General features: G+C 40.4%; 1 protein-coding gene across 2 annotated transcripts in view; it reads right to left on the bottom strand.

The window, feature by feature from the left end:
* Positions 1–8,484: 8,484 nt before the first annotated feature.
* RERG (RAS like estrogen regulated growth inhibitor) overlaps positions 8,485–22,774 on the bottom strand; it is a 128,695-nt gene continuing 114,405 nt past the window's right edge. For both annotated transcript variants that reach the window (XM_077807490.1, XM_077807491.1), the window contains 2 exons: positions 9,955–10,028; positions 8,485–8,892 (listed from right to left, as the gene is read on the bottom strand). In XM_077807490.1, coding sequence (XP_077663616.1) covers positions 8,485–8,892; positions 9,955–10,028 — 482 coding nt within the window. The remainder of the gene's footprint in view (positions 8,893–9,954; positions 10,029–22,774) is intronic.

Here is a 22,774-nt window from a genome sequence, read left to right as displayed (position 1 = left end):
CAATATAGAGGACGGGAAGCTCTGCACACACGCACACAAAAATCTCTAAAAACAAATAGCTCAGGGAAGAACCTTAAGGGGTAGCATTTGTGCTTGTAAGCACCGACCTGGCCTTAGAACTTTGCTACATGATTTAAGAATCAAGGGGATCACTCAGGAAGGGAATAAGTTTGGACAATAACTTGCGTGCACGCATGCATGCACATGTTAGGAATGGGATGGAACTAGAAACGGAACCTGCTCTGTGTGAGGTTTTTCAACACAATTTTGTAGATAAACTTTTGATAATCTGAGAGAAGAATACAGGCTTTTGGTAAAATACAAAGATGGGAGTCACAAGGTTTGTTGTATTCCTGGCTCTGCCAGGGCGAGTCACTTAACCTCTCTGTGCCCCCATTTCCCTATCAATATACAGGTAATAATGATACTTCCCTAATTCACAGGAATGCTATGAGGCCTCATTCATTCATCTACCTAAAGTGCTTTGGAATTCTTGAATGGATGATGCTACAGAAGTTCAAAGTAAACACTCTGAGGTTTTATCTGACTCAGACTTTGAACTCTAAGGGACACAGCAGTAGTAATACTGAGCAACCAAAACTAAATGAGATCAACAAGGATCCTTAGTGCCTTGGAAATCCAGGCTGAAGTTATTATGTAACACACTGTCTAAGTATGTTTGGTGATGTCACCCTATAAGTGGCTGGACCAGACAGGCGAAATACTCTTAGTTCATGTGATGGAGGCCCATGTTTTTAGTTCTGAAGGTTCAGAGTTCTATATCCTCATTGAAAAGCTTGGTGGGTGGTGTTGCATTAGCATCAGAATATAATAAATTTCAGAACTTAGAGGTGAATATGGGACCTTTTTGATCCAAAATATATCTTGGGTAATGTATTTATCTTGTCTAATTTCTTAAGATTTAAAGACAAAATATGTGCCATCCTGTTCTTTTAATAACCACTATACATTTGTAGTTTGTCATGTAGATAGAGCATGGAGACAAGGTAATACAGTTGTTAGGAAATTATTTTAAATGATTTAGGGATAGCCATTTCTCATAGTTCAACTAATTCTAAAACACTGAATGACCCAGAAGCTGTATTTCCACACAGGAATTAAAACTTGGACACCATAAGCCTGAAATTAATTTCAAATTTCAACTCCGTTCAACTGGCATTAATAATAATATTTGCATTTCTTTTGGATTAGATTTGTAAACAGTATTTTTACGAAGAAAACCGTCGTGCATTTTATCTTTCTAATTACATTTCTGGGTGGATCATCAGCATACAATACGCTGTTAATAAATTATAATGCTTATGTGGAAAATCCTAAACTCCTTATTCGGGCAAAATTCCCATTGACATGAGTGGGAGTTTAAGCTGTACGCAGGTTATGTCCTTTGTCTGTTTTTATTTGATTTTACTCTTAGTCATTCCATCTGAATATATTTGACAGTGATCTTTACCATGATAACTTTGACTAGGGCAGGAAAAGGTAGGTTGAAGCTATAGATAAAATACAACACTACGGCCCAAGCCTATTTGTCAGATCTATTAATCAGCCACTAACTGAAAGTACATAGCTAGTAATGGATAGATTTAACTTGGGGTTGCCTTACTTGGGGCTTGTCTACAGGGAGGGTACATTATTGCACAGCAGCTTGGGTGTAATCTCTAGCACGCATCAGCATGTCATGCACTCAGTGTCTGCTGGTGCATGTTAAAAGTTCCCTCATGCACAATGACATAGTCCCATTTCCAGTGCTGGAGTCCTGAGGAAAAAAAAAAAAAAGAGTGCTGGAGGAGGCAGAAGCTTGTTCTAAATATTAGGACGGGAGGGGGGAGGCCACAGATACAGAGGCCCTGGGAGGAAGCAATGGGGAGCTGGGCAGTAGTGGTGGGAGTTGGGAGGAAGATAGGAGCAGTGGGGCAGGCCATGGGGAGCAGGGGTGCTGACTCCTAACAGAGCCCATCCCATTCCTGTGTCCTCTTTATCTATGCCTGGCACGGGGGCTCCGCTGTCCGAGCAGCTTTGCTACCCAGGTCCAGCTCCAAGCTTCCGGCAGCTCCAGCCCCTGAGCCACCTACCTTGTCTGGTCCCCTGCTCCCTCTGCACTACCCCCCACTGACCGCCCCCTAACAAGGCTCAGTACCAGCACCTGCTGGCTCAGAGGACATTCTGCAGCCAAGGAGGGAAAGGGGCGTCTTGGCCTGGCACTGGGTCCCTGCACTGGGCACTGGCACCAGGGCCCTGCTTACCACCTGCATGGAGGCTGGAAAGTGCCTACAATTAGCAGAAGTACCAGAATGGCGTTCTAGCTCCCCAAAAGAGTCCAGGAATGGTGTTCTGGCAGGACCCAAGCACTGCCCATTTCTAACTGCAGTAAGTCAACCCATTCTAGAGAACTCTTAGTGCATGCCAGTATCATCCACATGGGCAGTTAGTGCATGGCCTGCTGGTGTGTGCTAGAATTTCTGTTTCAGCTTGTGCACGCTAATGCACCATGTAGACAAGCCCTTGGAAGTGAAGATGTGACCGTAACTTCTTGTTCCTGAGCAAATAAATTCTACTTGCCCATAAAATTGACGCATTTGCAAAGCTATAGTTCTTGCACTGAAGCTTGGAGATCTATGAATAGAAGTTGTTATTGTGGGTGCAAACGGTTTTACTGGTGTCGGTGAATTAAGCATCAGACCTCCCAGGAGTTTAGGGAAATGTTATTCCTCATTTATAGCTAAGGAATTGAGGTGGAGAGTAGTTATGTGGCTCACCCAAGATTGCACAGAAAGTCTAGGATAGAACCCAGTTCTCCTGACAAAGGTCCCGTACTTGAACCAGAAGACCCTTCTTTCCTAACAAACATTCATATCAAAGTCTGTGGACTAGTAATATGTTAATGGTTAAACTTTCAAAATCTGCCTGCAAGGCAATGTCTACCTATTGTACTCATAATGGAATACTTCTGCTATGTAGCCATATAGCCTCTTTATAGGTACATCAAAGCATGGTGATAGGTCCACATCCTTTTCAAATAACAATAAATGCTGCTTTTGGGTGTCTAGTGCTGGTGGAAGGGGCCAGCCTGACAATCCTGGAGACTGAAGTCCCATTTTAACCACAGCCATTTGATGGTAAGCTTGCACTACTGATGACTTCTCCACAATACCCCACCAATCTGCCTCAAATCCAAGGTGGAAAGGAGTTGCCTATAGGGTAGAGGGAATAGGGTCGCTATCTCCCTGTCCACTCAGTCACTGACGCTACTAGGACTGCCAACAAAGGGCTTGATTAATCCTTGATGTAACCTCACTGAAGTCAGTGGTGTTATACCAGAGATTAATTTAGTCCAAGGTGATGCTTACTGGTGTAAATCATGTAAATTGTTTCCATGATATGGACCTATGCCCACTAGAATCAAGACTGAACTCAATTCCCACAGGCCACCATCCCAGGCAGTTTGTAACATCACAAAGTAGGGGTTGAATTTCAAGCCCTTTGCATCTTAATGGCCATATAGTTACTCTCTGGCATCTGTAATGGAAATAAAGCACATAACACCAGAGCTTCTAAAATGACACTGTTTTTATTATAGATTTACTTTTTCAAAGAAAATAAGTCAGCTACACAAAGCTGTCAAGGCGTATTGTTGACTTAAAGCCTCTATATCTTTACAAATGCTTTTTTTCCCTCTTGCAAGTTATGTAAATAGTTTGAGCCATTAGAGAAAGAGAAGAACTAGAAAGTCTATGCATACATGACCTTTAGGACCTTTCCCCCTTAAAAGCTAAGAATTGCAGTAAATATTTTGCAGGAAAGTTTTTGAGTCTAGTTGATTGGGCAGTTATAGTTTAAAAGCCTGATTCTTGACTCTACTCCAGCTGCTTTGCACTGCCCTAGTGGCACATCACAACTGGAAAGCTGGCTTACCTGGCTTTGGAGGATTCCCCATACGGCATAGGGCCAGCATAGAAGCTCTACACCACCCCTGTCAGAAGGGGTGCTCCCAGGAGAAGGGGGCATGGCTTAGGCGTCCCTATGCCCTGGTGATCCTTAGTTGCCATGGGAAATAGCCTGAATGCCCCAAGGACTGGGGGAAACACTAAAGTGTTTAGGGCCATTTCCTGCCTCCCACATCCAGCCTTTTACTTTACTAAGCCTATCTCAGCTACAACTTAGGATCTAGCCTGACCATATTTGAATAAAATCTCCACAACGTTTCCTAGGGAAATGCTAGTCAATGTTTCAGGAAAATCCCATTTCTTCTCATCGGGGTAAGACAATTTACCTTACATGTAAAGGAAACTGACTAGGGCCCTAGAACAGCGTAGTTGGCATCCCTCCGCCACCTCCTTACCGAATTTAGTGCTAACAATAGGTGTTGCCAGAGTGACAGCCCTGGAGGCTGAATTCCAATTACCCCTGATATTTGGGAACAGCCACATCTGGGGGAAAGCCTGTCTCCAATGAAGTCAGTGGCAACCACCCTGAACTTTATGGCTTTGACCCACTTATCACTTACATGGCATGATAAGGATTGCACAGAGCTCTGTCAACCAATTTCATTCAGGCAACCAAATAGCCAGATTGCTATAACACTTTTGATCAGCTTTGAATTGCTATAATTGTTAATGGTATAAGGCTCCATATTCCCTTATAAATGTTTTTGGATCTACTGGATGCCTAGGTGTCGTGGTGAAATATCTGTGATTCACACCAGTTAAACTGATCTGTTCACTCTGGGACAAATCCTGAACAGCTTATTCAGGCAAAATTAACTTTGAGTTTGCCTGAGGTAAGAACAAAGGGCCACATTTTTAAAGGTATTTAGGTGCTGAACTCCCAGAGGTAGGCACTGAAATATCTTTAAAAATCTGTCTAAATAAAAACTGAGTGAGGACTTGAGGATTCGGCCCCTTGTTAATTGAAAGACAGAGTATCACAGGTATCTGGAGGAAAATGAACATGTAAGAGTTCAGTACAGAGAGCACTGATTTTCTTTATTTTTACATTCTTATATATTATATTATCTATAGGCGTGGGCCTTCATATTCTTGTATGTCAAAATGCATACAGTTATATATAATTTGGTACAATATATGTGCTAAGTATATATGTACCCAAACCCCACATACAAACATCCCCAAATTTTGGGAAAGTTTATCTTGATATGGATCCAGACTTCATGGTTGCGCCCCACCCCCCCATTCTGTAATGATTGCACCAATCATCTAGCTATTAACACCTCAACTTGAAGACAGTTTGGCTCCTGATCCAAATCTTGCAGTATGGGCATCTCTAACTCTTTATTTGTGACTTCAATGAATCGCGATCAATCATGTTGAACTAATGAGGAAACTACTTTAGGGGGAAAGTACAAAAAAAGGGGAGGGGAAATACTATTAAAAAAGAAAAGTTGGCAGTAAGACTACAAATGAAGTCTTTTAATTACCCTGTTTCCTGCTTGAAAGATCAGTGGATAGGGGTTCACTTTGCATTTGGGCCTTTCAACACTTTGGCATTTTCTGGCTCATTTGAGAAATTGTAGAAATAGGAAACTTCTGCAGAACAGCCAATAATAAATTGCAACAGCTTGAGAAGCAGTAAATTAGACTGTAGTCACACTGTGTTACAATTGGCTTGACAATCAGCCCATTAAACAGAGGAAAAACAACAGCGCTCTTAATTAAAAACAAAATAGAAAAAATACCCAAATCACAAAATAGCCCCCATTTTTTTTGTCCAGTCGTCTGTCATTTGCAGTAGTCTCCAACCTCAATCTTCAAAAATAAATGTTGCTACTTTTATTAGAGGGTCTCTCCTTAACAAGTAAAACACATTTGTTCAGCATTATGTGTTCTTTCACAAGGGATTTCATTACTTCCCCATAAACGAATGGTAAAAGGAAAGAGACATTTTCAAGGGACATTGCCAAGAAGTAAGATAATAATTTAGTATTTCTTTAGTTGACAAACCTTCCTACTACAAACATTGCCATTGACTTTTGTGTGTATATTTTCATCTGCAGTTTTAATCTCAAAATGGAGTCTATCCAAAGAGCATCATGACATCCCATGTTCTCTCTCACTGATCTTCAAATCAAATTTCCTCAGTGTACAAGTAAAATAATCTCACTCCTCTCTCTCTCACACACACATACACATCCATTTCCAAGTCTGCAATCTTGCCCTGGGATGTAACATGTGACATCACATTATTAAAGATTATAGGAGAAACTCAGGTCCTGAACCTGACAACACTTTCTTATGCATATTAAGTTAATCACATGCATGTTTGCAAGATCAGTGCCATAGTTAATAAGTGTTGATGAATGAGCCAGAACAGAATATGGCTCACTCTCCCATAGCTATGTTGGCTCTGCATTGCTAACAGGAGTTTAAAAAAAAAACAGGCAAAAACTGATGGTTGTCACTAAAGTTAGCAATATGACTGACACATTTTGGGAAGACTTGTTAAATGAGAAGGTAACAATTTGCTGCTCTTCTGACCAGAGTCGTCCTTCAAAGATTCTACTGTAGTGTTTGCAACTGAAACATCATAAAGTGCGAGCGTATGAGAACCAAAAAGAAGAAACTTACTCCACAGACAACAGTCTAATTTCACTGTCCCAAACATGATGAAGTTCAGAAAGTAAACAAAGAGCATATAGGTCTTTAAAGTACATTTGAGTATGAATTCCTTCTATGACAGTCATCAGAGAGAGTGTGAGTGACATTATTTAAAAGAAAATGAACTTGACAGAGTCTCTTTAAGTCATTCTTGGTTTAAAAACTGATTTAGGACTCATGTTTCCTGCTTGTGTGGAAGCAGAGGGCTTACTCCACTATGCTGCCCCCTATGTGGTCATTTACACCTGTGCCAAGTGCTAACAAATCAAATATCACCACTTGCCTAACCCAATGATAGCATTCTCTGTCCATTTTTCATTCTCTTTGCCCAGGCGTAAATGACTACACAAGATGCCAAGCAGTGGAGAATAAAGCTCTGAGTATTCGCATTGAAGGGGGATGTTAACCAAAGGAAAGAGGTGCTCATGCTTCTATTAGTGGATCCACACAGTTGCCTGTGACTCTGCATGATGTTAGTTTTGGTTCCATTCCTAGCTGCCTAACAGGGTGTAATGTAACTGCTAAGAAAGAAACAAAAATAATCGGAAAATTCTTAACTACCTCCTAATTCTAGCTTCTGTATGTGTCGTCTCTCTCTCTCTCCCCTCCCTCTTCCCCCTCAAGAAGGCTTCAGAAATGCAGCCAATAGGTGAGTAAAGTAGAGGGAAAGCTAAGAGTTTGCTGAAGCCACAGGGTTGGAGGAAAGGAGAAAATTAAAAAATCAGATCAGTACTATTAAAAACTCAAGAAAGCCTAAAAATGTCTTCTCTGCTGGTTTAAATGAACCATTGGCTCAGGCCATAAAATTTAGATCTGCGTTCGAAACAGCTGAAAGTCTGGGGGCTTTTGGCTTGCCCCATTGTAAAGAAAGGAGCCATTTACATTGTACTTGCATATGAGTTTGGATTTTGAATTCTCAGCCTTCCTAGAATTTGAGGCTTGGGCTGGGCCTATCTTTAGTTTAAAGCAGAGGTGGATGCATCATTCTGGATAAATCAGCAAAGTGGAACTTTCATCAAAAACCTCATAATTAACCGTAACCAAATCTCTGGAACTTCACTAGTAGATTGGTTATCTTTGTTTGATTCCAACCCCCCCACACAAACTTCTGATCTTTGAGGTGGAATGCTGAAATTGCCTTTAGAAAAGCTGTTTATGCAATATTCCCTGCACACTTTTGCAGATCTGACAGACCTGGAAAACCAGCCACATTTATGTCCTTCAGACCCATTGAAATTCACCCATCACTGGTTGAAACCTCTACTGTCATGCAATATTTTTCCTGTTTTAAATACATACCTAAGAATGTAGGCACTAGTATTGGGCTGGAAAAATAATACAAGAAAAAAGGGGTTGTAATAAAAAAAATTGTGTGTAAATTTAGTGCTACTGAAAGGTGCCAGATTAACAATTTTGGAGAGAACACTTAAGCAGTCTCCCAGGTGATTCAGTCCTTGGCCTCTCCGCTAAGGATGTCAGTTATCGCTGGACTGAGACTTATTACTCATAGGCTGCAGAGCAGCCATCAGAACATAATGATTTTCAGTCATTACCAATCTGGGCTGAATTGGAGCCAGCAACTTAGCTGTCTCATTACCAATCCCTTGAGTCAGCCAATCCTTTGGAATGTCTCTGTGATGTTGGATGGAAATGGTGTGGAGTGGATGCTACCACTCTAAAACCATTTAAATAAAGTAGAAAGGAATCTGCCCCATATACTCAAAAAGGGATGAAGTGATTTTTTTTTAAAGTAAAGCTTTGACCATCTTTTATTTTCATATGTCCTGGCTGCCTCTTCCCCACCCCCAAACTAACCTTCTCTACCCCGGTTCTCTACTTTGTTACAATTCTTTTAGCTGCTGATTTTGGTGAGCATCTTGTTAATCGCCTGCTTGACATGGGTGGTGGAGCTCCGTCTCCGAGTCTTGCCCTGGACCATCTTACGACGCCGCACCTCACGGCAAAGCTCATAGAAGGCCTCCATGATGTTGCCTTCACCTGTGCAAGCGGAACACTCATAAAATGCACATGCTAGTTCTGTGGCCAGCTTTTCTCCTTCCTCTGTGCTGACCTGCCTGGAGTGATCCAGGTCTGCTTTGTTCCCCACTAGGATCAGAGTAACATTCTTGGGTTTTTTAACTTCATCCAGCAAGTTCTTAAGTGGCAGCACTTCCTCAAAGCTGCCCCTGTCAGTGATGTCGTAGACTAGCACAAAGCCTTCACCCCATCGTACGTGTCCTTCCTTCTGAATAGTGTCCTCCTGTTTGGAAAGAAGGACACCAGTTTAAGGAGAAGATCATACACTGGCTGAATACAGTTTGGGAAACTAATACAAGCCCTTCACGTAGACATCTGTCCCCTAGGCTCACCTCTCAATGACTGAGCAGGGTGCAAAGCCATTTACACCTGGGAAAAGTGGATGTAAAACCACAACTCTTCTGATTTTACACCCACTCTTCAAAGGTGGAGATGACTGCACGGGGTGCGAGGCAGTGGAGAATCAGATCCTAAAGATCTGCAGCCGTGTGCAGAATAATGTTGTTGTGTGTCCCTGTAGTAGATTTTGAGGAAAAGTCAGATAGGTTTGCATGGGTTTCTGGTGGTTTTCAGTGTGAGCACCTGCCAGTGTTTGGTAAGAGTGAATGTGGCCATGGTGAGGCAGAATCTACAGTGTTTGTTTTGGTGGGTGTAGCTTACAAGTTATATTTGTGTCCTGGCTGTGCATGGATGACCATGCCGTCTATATCCAGGTATTGTGATCCCTTTCTAAGGGGTTAACTTCATGAGGTGCTCTTGGGTGTCCACATAGGTCACTTAGAGGAATACTGCTAGACTGTCTGTTTTTGCTCTGGATAATGGCACCGTGCAAGAGTGATAACCGATTAGGGGAAATCTGGTAATGTGATCTGGGCCAAGCAGGTGACTGTTACCATAGATTACATTGCACTGATTTCATTCAGAGCCTTCATCTTGCAGATTTATGTGGGAGGCTCTTTGTGTACAGAGACATTTGCTCCAGATGATGAAGTGGAGTACCTTGGGGCACCTGCTGAAGTTCCTTACGCAGCCTTTGTTACAGTTAAGGCATCTAAAATAAAGAGCTCCCCAGATGGTCACACACTATCTCTACCCGCTCTTCCACATTACAAAACTCTAAACATCCATCTGTGTGTAATACCCGGGTCTGGGAGCTGCTGCTCGGAGTGGGACGGGCTCTACTTGATTTTAGTCACCAGAAGTGTTGTGCAGCTGTCTTAATCTCACCCTTTTCTCCTGTTTATTCGTGTATGAGAATCAGATCTTCTCGACTGTTCTCACTCACCTGACCAGCTGTATCTAGTATCTCCATGGAAACAACTTCATCATCGATATTTGCCTGATGACGATAGGTAGACTCTTAAAAATAATAAAAACAATTTTAGAAGAGTTTAAAATCTAAATGCAGATTGTTAGAGCAGAATCTTCTTTATGCTCCTTGCTACTGTTCTATCACACGACTTGAAGTACTGTTCTGATGTGATGTAAAGCTTCCCCAGCATCCATGAATTGGAGCTTTTTCATACATAGGCACATCCTAGCTCCTCTTCTCACAGCTAAGACCTACCCATCTCTCCCTGTGTGCCACCCCATAACCTTCTTTTATACCACATCTCAGAACTATGACTGTTCAGAGACACAGCCTTTGTACTATATACATGGGACCTCTGCAATTACCACAAAGGGACTGAACAATTTAAAAAGTTAACCAGCTATCCAGTAATATTGACAGGCCTGGGTCTTCCTATTGGACAATAATATAAACAATATCTGGAGCATGTAACCCAAGACGTTTCTGAGATGGAATGTTTTAAAAATCATCATAACTTTCAAAAAATGAAACTGGTTTCAATGACTATGACTCTATTTACATCAGGGCTGAATTTGATCCAATTTGTTTATTCAAAATGGAACATGGCAGTGAGGCTAACACACTTATTGTTTTGGGTTTTTTTTTGATAAACTGAAGAGGAAAAAAAATCTATTTTTTTAAGAGGGAAAAGGGCTAAATCACATTAAAATATCTTTCAAACAATCAGCATAAGTTCTTTTCAAAAGATTTTCCTATAATATCAAACTAGCCAATAATATTGAAATCAGATGCAGGTTTCCATATTTCAATACATGAGACCGATTAAAAAAACGTTCTCAGTTAAAATAGTTTCTGCAATACATATTAGTGTTACCGCTTGATAAAAAGCCAAATGGGCACACATGATATAAGATGGGTTTACAGCAGACATGAATTAGGTGTAAGATCTTGTAATTAAAAGAAGAATCCTGGGTTCACTCAGGATATCTCTCAGAACCGTATTTAGTCTGTTTATAACCTCTTCCTAGAATATTTGATGTACCCTTCACATTCCTGCTTGTTGCAACAGATATTATCTAACTTGTTAGTATTACATATGGGGGTTGGAGTCCATTACTATGGAAGCTTTTTAAGTGGTCAGGATCTTGGATTTGTGCCTCACTGAAAGGACAGCAACTGACAGCCTTTTAATCCCATGCTGTGATACTTTTCCCACTGATTTGGAGGGAAGAGTGCCACCTCTTGAAACACCAATGCCACTTCTTTGGAGGTCTCCAATTCAAAAACTGATAATGCCTGTCCCTACTTAGCTTGAAATCTGACCAGTTCAGAGCTGAAAATGGTGTGGCTGCAGACCAGGGATCTACTCAAGCTACCCACTAAGTATAGCCCTTACACTGTGATGAAATTACAGAACACTGGGATTTATTTTCGGAATGTTTCTTTGAAAAATGCTGAAATCATCACTTTCCCCTTTTCTAGCAAAGGCTCAAAGCAATGTGTATGATTTATAAGAATTGCCAAGGGGAGTTAAACATACACACTATCCATGTTATAGGAAAATAAGACTGCATTTGCTGCCTCTAAAGTTCTGGAAATGGGCAACTAATCAAATAATTAATGACAAGGACACTTGTTTTATCTTAATGAGTATGACACTTAAGTGTGATAGCATTTGACCTAGTTGATCCGTGCTAACATTCAGATTTATTACTGTTGCCAACTCACAGATGGTCTATATCAAAAGTCAAATGCACATGATGTAAAACTGTAGCCAGCAATTCTGATCGCTTTTCATTGTCAGAGATTTACATTTTATTTGGTGCAAATCTCTTCGATGGGAATGGGAGGATATGCTCAAGGAAGCTTATTTATTGAACCAGAACTTCTGAAAGGTTTTATGTTCTACGAATGTTTCCTTTCCCTACTGAGGGATGCCATCTCTCCAGAATAATGTGTTTAAACTCTCACATTATTTTCCCCCACCAAAAAAGTAACTTGCCCTTGTCACTCAAATTGCTTTAAGTGGTGCAGCTGTCACCAGTATGGACAAATGGGTCAGTCCCTCCATCAGTCAGTCAGGCAGGTGGAAGCCAAATGGCAAGTTCCTTTGTTTTCAGTTTTTATTTTGTTTAAAATTTTCTAGGAACTTACTGGTGTTTGTTACAAAAATGTCAGAATGGACAAAAATGGGTACAAAAATTAACTTCACAGTTTCCTGGGTAATATCAGGCTAATACTGGGGATTAGAGGTGGAGGAGATGAGGGCATCATCTCCATCTCTTCTGCATCTGGGTCCACTCCAGAAGTTCAGTTACCCTCAAAATAATACTTAAGTGGGATTTATGTAGGGCATATACCTTATTCTGGCCTTCTGCTCAGGGGTGAGTTTTATCTTGGATGTGTAGCATTGCTATGGGTAAGAGAGGTGTGAAATGTTGGTAGTTTTGGATAAAGATGTATCTGTTTCTGAGTTTGAGTAAGGTTTGTGGATTTGGGGCCATTTTAATGATATTTTAGCACTATCTGGATGTTTGTGAAAAAGCAAATAGCCATTATTAGTCTCAAATTGACAAGTATGAATTTTGACTAAAGGGATGGAGCCTCCTAAAAGCCCAGTGGATTAAAGCACAGAGCTGCCAACCATGACGTCTTGAGTTGTATTCCCTTTCTGAAACTAAATGGTCTTGACTTCGCATTTCTGTATTACTTCACACCATACAGTACGTTGTTTTACAGTAGTTCAATATCTTTACTCCTCCGTACTGTACATATAGAGAGACTGTGACAGAGAAGTTAAAGTGCTTTGACTGGAGTTGGGATGATCTAGCTGATGAGGCATAGGTATAACAGAAGAGAGCTGTCTTCTAATTATGGTTCTGATATGGACTTTTCAGGTGACCATGGGCAACTTCCTAAGCCTTGGATTTTCTGCCTCTACCACGCACAATATGACCTGGTAATAATTCCATACTGTAATTTTATGGCTACCACCAACTAGGTGGAAGGAAAATGTTATAGTTGTGTTTCTCTGTCCATAAATGCTTGAATCAAAGTAGGATTTTGCTGGCCCCAGAGGAGCCACACAGCTACTATGGTCAGAGCTGTGGTAAGCCAATCAACATCAGAAATACTGAAATGGAGCTGTAAAACTTACCACTTGGTCCTAATTTATTATAAACGTTGAAAGTCCTGGTTAACTATTGGGGTGTTACACTTCATATAATATTTTTGGTAATTTAAAGAAAAGGGTTGCCGACCATATTGTTTTGGACCTACAGTTGATCTCATTACTCTGATGGCTTCACTTTGTATAATAGTGCATTCTGCAGCACTTTTCTTCAATAATACACACTTAACTCTTGCAAGATTCATCATCTGAAAAATTGAAGCTCATCCTTTAAATATTTAGACCATACCAAGGGGCCCCAGAAGCATTTCTGAAGCAACGTTAGTCAGTTTATTTTTTTTAGCCTACAGTATATTGGCACAATTATTCAGTCCCCATTAACTAATCAACTTCTAAATTCCCAGATGCAGAAAGTCCTTTACAAGGAGAAGCAAAAAGCAGACTGAAAGCTTCCCCTGAGCTTATTTGTGCTATCTTGTTAATAAGAGTATTTGAGAATCGCTGTATTTTTCTGAACAATGGATTAAAAGTCATTATGAAAAAACAATGCTATTAAAATTATATAGAGAAAATATTGAAGTATATGATCCACAGATTGCAAATCTGAATGTCTTCCAAAGCCTGAGGTTTTGATAAATACATTCAAGGGAGATTTGGGTTGTATTTACTTGAAGAATGAACACATTTTCTTGTCCTGAATAAAACTGAATTGGTCAATACATTTGTTCCAGAAGAGCATATTTCAATTCTTGCGGAAAATTCTTCCTCTGAGATCCATTTTGTAGCTCTTGGACCACAACCTCAGTTGGCATAAATTGTCTTTAATGGAACTACACTAACTTACACCAGCTGATCTGGTCTCTTGACTCCAATGTCTTGATCAGTACAAGTTCCATGGATATGGGGAGAACAGAAAATGGGGGTAAAGTGTCGTCTTACAGCTCTGAAAGGAGATTTTTGCTTTATGCTTTTAGGAACATGTTTATTGTAGGAATAGGCAAACCAATTTGGATGAAATAAACACCTCCAGAAATTTATGCCCAAACTTTGAATAGTAGCCAGGTCTGTTTTGAGTACAGATGGGCCCAAATTCTTTCTCATCCAGAGTTTTGGCTCATGTCCATCTCTAGTTTCAATGTTAAAAAAAGACAGCCTCACTGGAAGGTGACATATAGAAATAGTGTGAGAAAGTTTGTGCTCATGGTGTCTTCCACCCCCGTGCAACCTGGAAGCACTGAAGACCTAGCGAGTCTGTTCTGTGAAATTTTCAGACCAGTCTGTAGACCAATGAGATGCAGATAAGGTGAAATGAGATGCAAGCATGTGAACTTCTACTTGCTTAATAGCACTGAACTTTCAAACCATCATTTAAAAACTTCATTTTCCCTTGGATGAAGAAATATGGATAGGAGACTAGTGCTTGCCATAATTACTTGTCATAAAGTAACGAGCCAAAATCTCCTCTGTTACCCCCATGAAACTCCATAGAGGTCGCAGGCATTGCATGGCGTATATTCCTGCAGAATTCGTCTCCGTCTGATTTGAGAACTGTGAATCACGGCACACCCAGTTTACCTCCGTTCCACACAAACCTAGTGTTGTCTCGTATTGTTTTCCATGGATTTGCTCCAGCTGCGTGAGTAAATTTTGTCTCTCTTCGCTGCTCTCTGCATCTACTCACTTGCTTCCTCTCAGCCCTTTTCAATCTTACCACTACTGGGACCAGGGACATCTCTTTAGCACTTACCGTCTAGGGCGTGACTTTGTCTGTCTGTCTGTCTCTCTCTCTCTCTCTCTGTGACTCTTCCCCACCTCCACATCTTCTGTCAAACCTCATCTAAAAATATTTTTCTTCCTTGCCTGTGACTCATAATTGCCTACTCTATCTCTTATTGCCCTTATGACATGCTTTTATTTTACTGGAGTGGAGCTAATGTCTGTTCACCCCAGTGGAGGATCTGGCCCTATGTGTTTATAAAACAGTTTGTTTGTTTTTTTTAATGGTGAATGCATTCCTTCCCCTCTTTTTTTTATTGTCATATATGTAGAGCCATAAATATGCATGGGGCTTTCCATTCACGCTATGTTAAACTTACACACTCAAAAACCCCAAAGGATAAAATTTCCAAAAGCAACTAACAGCTTGCCTATATAAAAACTTAGGGCACTGCAGGCTAGTGTGGGGCAGATTTACACCTCACCTTGCTGCGAACTAAGTGTCAGTGTGGACCTTAGCCGCTGAACTCTAGAAGTTCCCTAGCGCACTTTGATCTACCCCACTTTGAAATGGGAGTACGTTAAAGGACACTGGGGAATTTTAGTGGGGGGGGCAGCTGGGTCAACATGGATGCTTAGTGCATGGCAGGCAGTGTGTGATAGATTACACCGCAACTAGTTGTGAACTAAGTGTTTTTATAGACAGGCCCTTAGGCCCAGATTTTTAAACCTATTTCGGCATTGCTATGCTCAGTGTCACAATGCCTAACTGATTTAGGAGCCTAAATTTCATTTTCAAAAGATATTATCACTAAGTCTAAATCCCATTGACTGTCAATAGAATTTAGACTCCTAAATCAGTTAAGCATTGTGGTTCTTACTGTTGCAATGCCTAAATAGCTTTAAAAACCTGGATATTAGTGATTTAGGCTCTTTGGCTCCTAAGTCATTTTTGAAAATGTGATTTAAGTTCTTAAATCACTTAAAATTTTTAACCCAAAAAAGTCAGGAAATACAACACTTAAGGCTTCAACAGGTAATGTACTATGTCCGATATGCTTGTCTCTCAGTACAAAGTTTACAACACCCACAGCAATATTAAGCTACACAAAAAACCCCCAGAAATGTGGGTCTAGAAAATATGGGCTGAATTAAGGCTGAATTTTACAACCCCCTTCGTGCCAACTGTCTGAGCAGAAGCCTCTGCCCTGACCAACATCTTGCTAAGGCCAGGCAGAGAGATAAGCAACGATATCAGAAAGAGCGCAGGATTCGCTAGGCTATGTTAAATGATTTTGCTGTGTCAGTACTGACTAGCCTCAGAATTTTTCAAATTTTTAACTTTTCCTTTTTAATTCTCCCCCACCCAAACCCAAGCAGAGGTACTGGTCCTCAGTGCGAGTTATGTCCACGACAAGCTTCAAGTTAAATAAGCCATTCGTGCTGTAGTTACACCTTTTCTTAAAGCGTCATTCGAGAGCAGGTGTGCACTTCCCTCCTCTAAATGAAAACTAGCCAAAGAGCCTTTGCTCACAATTGATTATTTTTTCATCACTTTGAGGCATAGAGCAAGCATAGGACATTTCAGTCCATCCGGCGAATGTTTCAGAAAATGAGCAAGTGTGAATAGGGCACAGTATTTTGCAATCATAACTGCTGTAGGCATAGCTAGTGCCCAATATACTACTTCCGGTTGTCTTCCATTTGTTTAATTCTGTGAAGTGTTTTGGGATACTATATATATGTAAAGGCTGCTATAAAACAGGCTGTATTTGATCACTGCCATCAAGAATGCTACATCTTGAGGCCGATATTAAAGAAAACATAAAACATATTAAATAAATGATTCCCACGTTGTTCCAAGCTTCTTCCTCTGCTGTTCTTCATTGTGGCCTCTTGCTTTTGAGTCTGCCATGCTTTTTAAAAGCCAGTGTCATGGATTTAAAAAGTTCTAGGCCATGCCCATCTGCTTCCTTATGGATACTTCAGAGAAACAAGGAAAGTTTTCACAGCTCATTTCCATAATACATTTTATATAAATTCCCATTGCAGAGGAGCACAGTGGGAGGCAACAGAAGATATCTTAAATTTGTATGAGGTCAAGTTAATTTTTCTTTGAAAATGGGAAAGTTAAGTCTAGGAGAGGTGCATACCATGGTTCCAAAGGGAATGGTGTAGGGTCCCATCCTATTTAACATTGTTGATCCAGAAGGAATGAGTAGCATCCTTAATAAAATTCACAGAGGACACCAACGAAGCATATTGCAGCTGACCCAGCATAAGGCCCCATTCCAGCACAGCATTAAGCACAAGCCAAAGTGGAGAAGATTGTTCCCCTTACATCCTTGCTTAGGAGCCAACCAGAATCCAACTGCTTATAATTCCTGAGTGCAAGGACTAGGAAAGTCTATTGTCACTGCTAGATTCCTCCCAGATTGGCAGTGGGGTGAGGAGAGGGTATTGGTCTATTGGGAAGCAAATGCTGCTCTCTCTAAAGATTTTCACAGTTTCCCAACTGGAAGGCACTGCACTAAATCAGTCAGAACACCTCAGGCACCCAGCTGATGTGGGGCACTTCCTCATCCAACAGCTACTAAAGTTAGACACTTTTAAATCAGCAGATCTGGATAACTTGCATCTAAGAGTTTTAAAAGAGCTGGTTGAGGCACTCACTTAGACCATTACTGTTGATTTTCCATAAGTTTTGGAACATTGGGGGAGTTTCAGAGGACTGGAAGAAAGCTAATGTTGTGCCAATATTTAAAAATGGTAAATGGGATGATCAAGTTAATTATATGCCTGTCAGTCTGACTTTGATCCCAGGCAAGATAATGGAGCAGCTGATACAGGACTTGCTCCATAAAGAATTAAAGAAGAGTAATATAATTAATGCCAGTCAATATAGGTTTATGGAAAATAGATCTTGTCAAACTAACTTGATATTTTTTTTTATAAGATTGCATGTTTGGTTGATAAAGGTAATAGTGTTGATGTAATATACTTAGACTTCTGTAAGGCATTTGATTTGGTACTGCATGAAATTTTAATTTAAAAAGCTAGACATATAAAATATACATGGAACCAATTAAATGGCTTAAAAGCTAGCTAACAGGTCTAAAAATGTAATGTAAATGGGGAATCATCATTGAGTGGATGTGTTTCTAATGGGGTTCACAGGGGTTGGTTTTTGGCTATTTAACATTTGTATTATTGACCCAGAAGAAAACATAAAATCATCATTGATAAAGTTTGCAGATGACACACTAATTGGGGGAGTGGTAAATAATGAAGAGGACAAGTCATTGATTCAGAGTGATCTGGAGAGCTTGATAAGCTGGGTGCAAGCAAAAAATATGTGTTTTAATATATGTATACATGTAGGAACAAAGAATGTAGGCCATACTTATATGACTGGGGACTCTATCCTGGGAAGCAGTGTCTCTGAAAAAGATTTGGAGAGGGGTGTATAATCAGCTGAACATGAACTCCAGTGCAACACTGTATCCAAAAAGGGCTAATGCAATCCTTGGATGCATAAACAGAGGAATCTTGAATAGGAATGGAGAGGTTATTTTACCTCTATTTGGCACTGATGGAACCGCTGCTGGAATACAGTGTCTAGTTCTGGCATCCACCATTCAAGAAAGATGTTGAGCAATTCGAGAGGGTTCAGAGAAGAGCCATGATTTAAGGATTAGAAAACCTGCCTTACAGTGATAGACTCAAGGAGTTTAATCTATTTAGTTTAAGAATGAGAAGGTTAAGAGATGAACTGATTGCAGTTGATAAATACCTACATAGAGAACAAATATTTAATAATGGGATCTTCAGTTTAGCAGAGAAAGATAGAGCATGATCCAATGGCTGGAAGTTGAACCTAGATAAATTCAGACTGGAAATAAGGAGTAAAGTTTGAGCAGTGAGAGTACTTAACTATTGGAACAATTTACCAAGGGTCGCAGTGGATTCTCCATCACTGACAATTTTTAAACAAAGTTCGATGTTGTTCTAAAAGACGTGATCTAGGACAGAGATCAGCAACCTTTGGCATGCGGCCTGTCAGGGAAATCTGCTGGCGGGCTGGGACGGTTTGTTTATCTGCAGTGTCCGCAAGTTTGACCGATCGCAGCTCCCACTGGCCACGGTTCACTGTTTCAGGCCAATGGGGGCTGCGGGAAGCGGCGGCTAGTACATCCCTCAGACCACGCTGTTTCCCACAGCCCCCATTGGTCTGGAACGGTGAACCACGGCCAGTGGGAGCTACAATCGGCTACATCTGCTGACGCTACAGGTAAACAAACTGTCCCAGCCCACCAGCAGATTTCCCTGATGGGCTGCATGCCAAAGGTTGCCGATTCCTGATCTAGAAATTATTTTGGGGAAGTCCATTGGTCGGTGTTATGCAGGAGATCAGATGAGATGATCACAATGGTCCCTTCTGGCCTTGGAATCTATTAAAATGTTCACAAAAGACAGACTTTAGAAAGACCGGTGGTGAAATGCAATGAACATACTGATCTTTTAGGCACTATGACTGCACTTGATTTGATAGGGGTTTCAGTTAACCAGGGTATGGCTGAACTGGGTTTTTTGATATCATACTCTATATAAAGCAACATCATTTAATATGACTTTATGTACAGCACCTTGATGGGAGGGTGTATGTGCACACTCAAAGATGTGTGTGCTCTAATAACGTTCATTATTGTGATATTCGGCAGTTTAAGGCATATAAGTTATATTAAGTGATATAAGGCAGATATAAGTGTTTGTGGCTCATTTAGTAAGAGCAGGAGATAGGAAGGCAGGGTTCCTGGATACTTCTCTTAGCTGAGCCACTGACTTGCAGCGTGGCTTTTGACAAATTGAATAGTTTCTCTTTTTCTCTCTCTTCTTCAGTTCCTCACCAGTAAACTTTTTAAGTTCCATGTCTGAAAAGTGCATAGAAATGCAAAGTGTTTATCCAAAGGCTGTATTTTGGGCAAGAATCTACCAGTGTAATATTAAAAAAACATGGAGTGATATTTTACTGGTAAATAATACAAACTCCATTGTCTGTAGCATTTCTCTAACTTCACTGTATTATTTGACAGTGATCAGAAAAGAAAAAAAATGTTCATGGAGGATGTGAAGGACGGGGGATGCTGGTAAAGAATCTTGAGTCTTACATTTTAATTATGTTGCCATTTAAGTTTTCTTGATACAACAGACTACTAGAATTAGTGATAGTATTGTTTGAGATTATTAGCTTTCTGATATCAGTTTAAATATAATATATAGATTACTTTAAAAATTGTAGTGTATGTCTATACTTAGACTGTAGCGCTTCAGTATACACACTACCTATGCTGATGGGAGTGGTGCATCTCTTTTTCTATGTACCTTCTGTATCCTCGGTGTGCATATATAGCGCAATGTTTTGATTTGTTATAAACAGAGATTGATATGCCTCATATACCCAGGCAGGTGAAGAATTAGTAAAGCCCTGCAAATGTGCAGATATGCACAGATATCTGCAGACCATGTTTGAGAATCAGATGCGGATAAAAATTTTGCATCCGCATAGGACTCTAGCAATTAGCCTCAATGGCTTGGTACCTTTAAAAAAAAGATAGCAAACACCTACCAAGAAACTGATAACTAAGCAATAAAGGTGTAGGGCAGCCAAGAGTTGGCGGATAGTTAATACTCTCTGGGTAATGAGCTCTGCTGATATTGTCATTCCTAGTACGTTGAGAATGGAAAAATAAAATATTAAGGGTGATACAGTTGTGCAGGGTCAACTGCACCTGTATTCCCCTTCTATGGTCCAGCAAGGGCACACACTCTTAGGCTTCTGGCTCCCCAGCTGCCTCCTCTCTTGGATGGAGACACATGTCTCTCTCCCTCTTAACTGGGATATTTCAAGACTGAGAGCTCCTTGCCTACATTAAGAATTCCTCAGTGAAGACCAGTTTCCTAAGCAGGCCTGCATTACTTTTCTTCTCCACAGTGTAATTGCAAAAGCTGTTGCCACACAGCTCTTTCTAAGCAAGCACATTTATTCTTAAGGTAAAAGCATTAAAGAGAAAATATGTTAAAAAAATTAAAAGAGCCTACACGTATGCTAATAAATTTACCAGAGATCAACCCTTCACTCTAAGGGCTCACTGTGGCTGTTGAACATGCTTCAATCCCCACCAAGGGGTTATCCCATGATTATGAGTTCATAACTCCTTTTCTCAGAACAATAACACAGACTGAGCCAAATCCTTCCAACCCTTCCAGGAAAGATTACACACACACCCTTGCACATTTGTTGGTTCAGAAAAAAGGTCACGAGTAAATTTTAACTCAGGCTATTAAACTAAAAGTCCTTTCTTTGTTTGTGCCTGGAGACTCCAATATGAACCAGTATATGTGAGCCTCTTTCCAGGTGGTGGTAGCAGCTCTCTGGAGATGTTACAACCTGAGTTAATTTGCCAAACCACTCCCAACTGTTCTTAGTTCCTAGAGGGTTGTGGTCCCCCTCCCTTATGAAATTACACACAATCCCTGGCCCACAATGATACATAAACTTAATTCAATAAGGTTTAGCTTAATTCAATATGGTTTGTCCAGGAAATTGCCCAAGCTGTCACACAGGGCACATGTATAGAAATAATATCCTGAGCAGCAACACTAGTGCTGCAAGACCCTCACATGCAGTTCCATGCACCAAGGGTCCTTAGCAAAGCCATGCTACTCCTTCATGCTCCCTCTTCATGTGTGTAGCAGCTGAACATTATTTAACTCAGATCCTGGAGACATAATAATACACTGCACACAGAGGTAACATGAAGTCTCTAGTTTTTGTCTTGAAGCTTAAAGTGGTACTGAATCACATAAATTCCTTTTCATCTAAAATGTATTATCCCTTTCAGAAATTACAGGAGGACAAGGAATTTTATGCTGTTTTATTCACTTTAAATAGAATTTAGTGAATTTCCTGTGCCTTGGAAGTTTTGATGCAAGTCCTGGTAGAAATGGGAATTGCCAAGGGAAAACCAAATTCTAGCATGGGAGAGTTAATGGATCCCATTGGATCTGATATAAAAAATCAGCTGTAAATATTACTCTTCTTTTCTTTTCTTTTCTTTTCTTTTTTCTTTTTTGTCGCTTGCAGCCTCAGTGTTTCTGGCAAAATCTCTTGTTGCTTAGTAGCCGTGTGGTATGCGTCTGTTTTAGTTCTACATTTGAAAAGTCACTTGACAAACATGCTTATTCTCAGTGTAGGGTAAATATGTCACACTGACACAGTTTATGTTGCTTTAAACAGAGAAACAGATTGATCTGATTCTTCAGAAGAACAGAACAAAACCAAACAAAACAAACCTCTTGCAGTAAAAAGCCATAGTAAACCCAGCTATGTACTATCTAAAGAGATGCCTAGATTCTATAAGCCACCAAAGGATGCCCATGATGATAAGGCTAGATATAGTAACTGCTTCCACCAGAGGCTCCTATCATTGATTAATGTCCAATTGATGACATTTGTTAATTTTTGCATTTGTAATCTCTTCCATCTGAACATCTCAAAGTGCTTAGCTTCACAACAGCTGTATCAGATACTTCTCTCCAAAATTAGATGAATATGTAGAATTTAATAAATCAAAGGAGTAGCAGCCCTAGAAGCTGAGTACCTTTTGTGGAAGGAAGGAGATGTCAAAGGATCATGGGAGGGCAGGTGATCTTGTGGCCACTTACTTCCTGTGTAACCCAACACAAGTCACTTAGTTGTACAGGTCTGAAGATAGATTCTACTTTTGTGGGTGCCCAGCTTCAGACATCTAGGACCTGATTTTCACTGGGGCTGAGCATGCAATAATGTAATTACTTAGCACTTCTGAAAAATCAGGCCCCAAATTTTCAAAGGAGGCCTGTAATTTAGGGTACTTTGCTATTTGGTGACCAAATCTGAGACACTTT

The sequence above is a fragment of the Eretmochelys imbricata genome, chromosome 1, assembly GCF_965152235.1.
Source record: "Eretmochelys imbricata isolate rEreImb1 chromosome 1, rEreImb1.hap1, whole genome shotgun sequence".
NCBI classification, from domain to species: Eukaryota; Metazoa; Chordata; order Testudines; family Cheloniidae; genus Eretmochelys; species Eretmochelys imbricata.
This window is presented reverse-complemented; position numbering and strand designations above follow the sequence as displayed.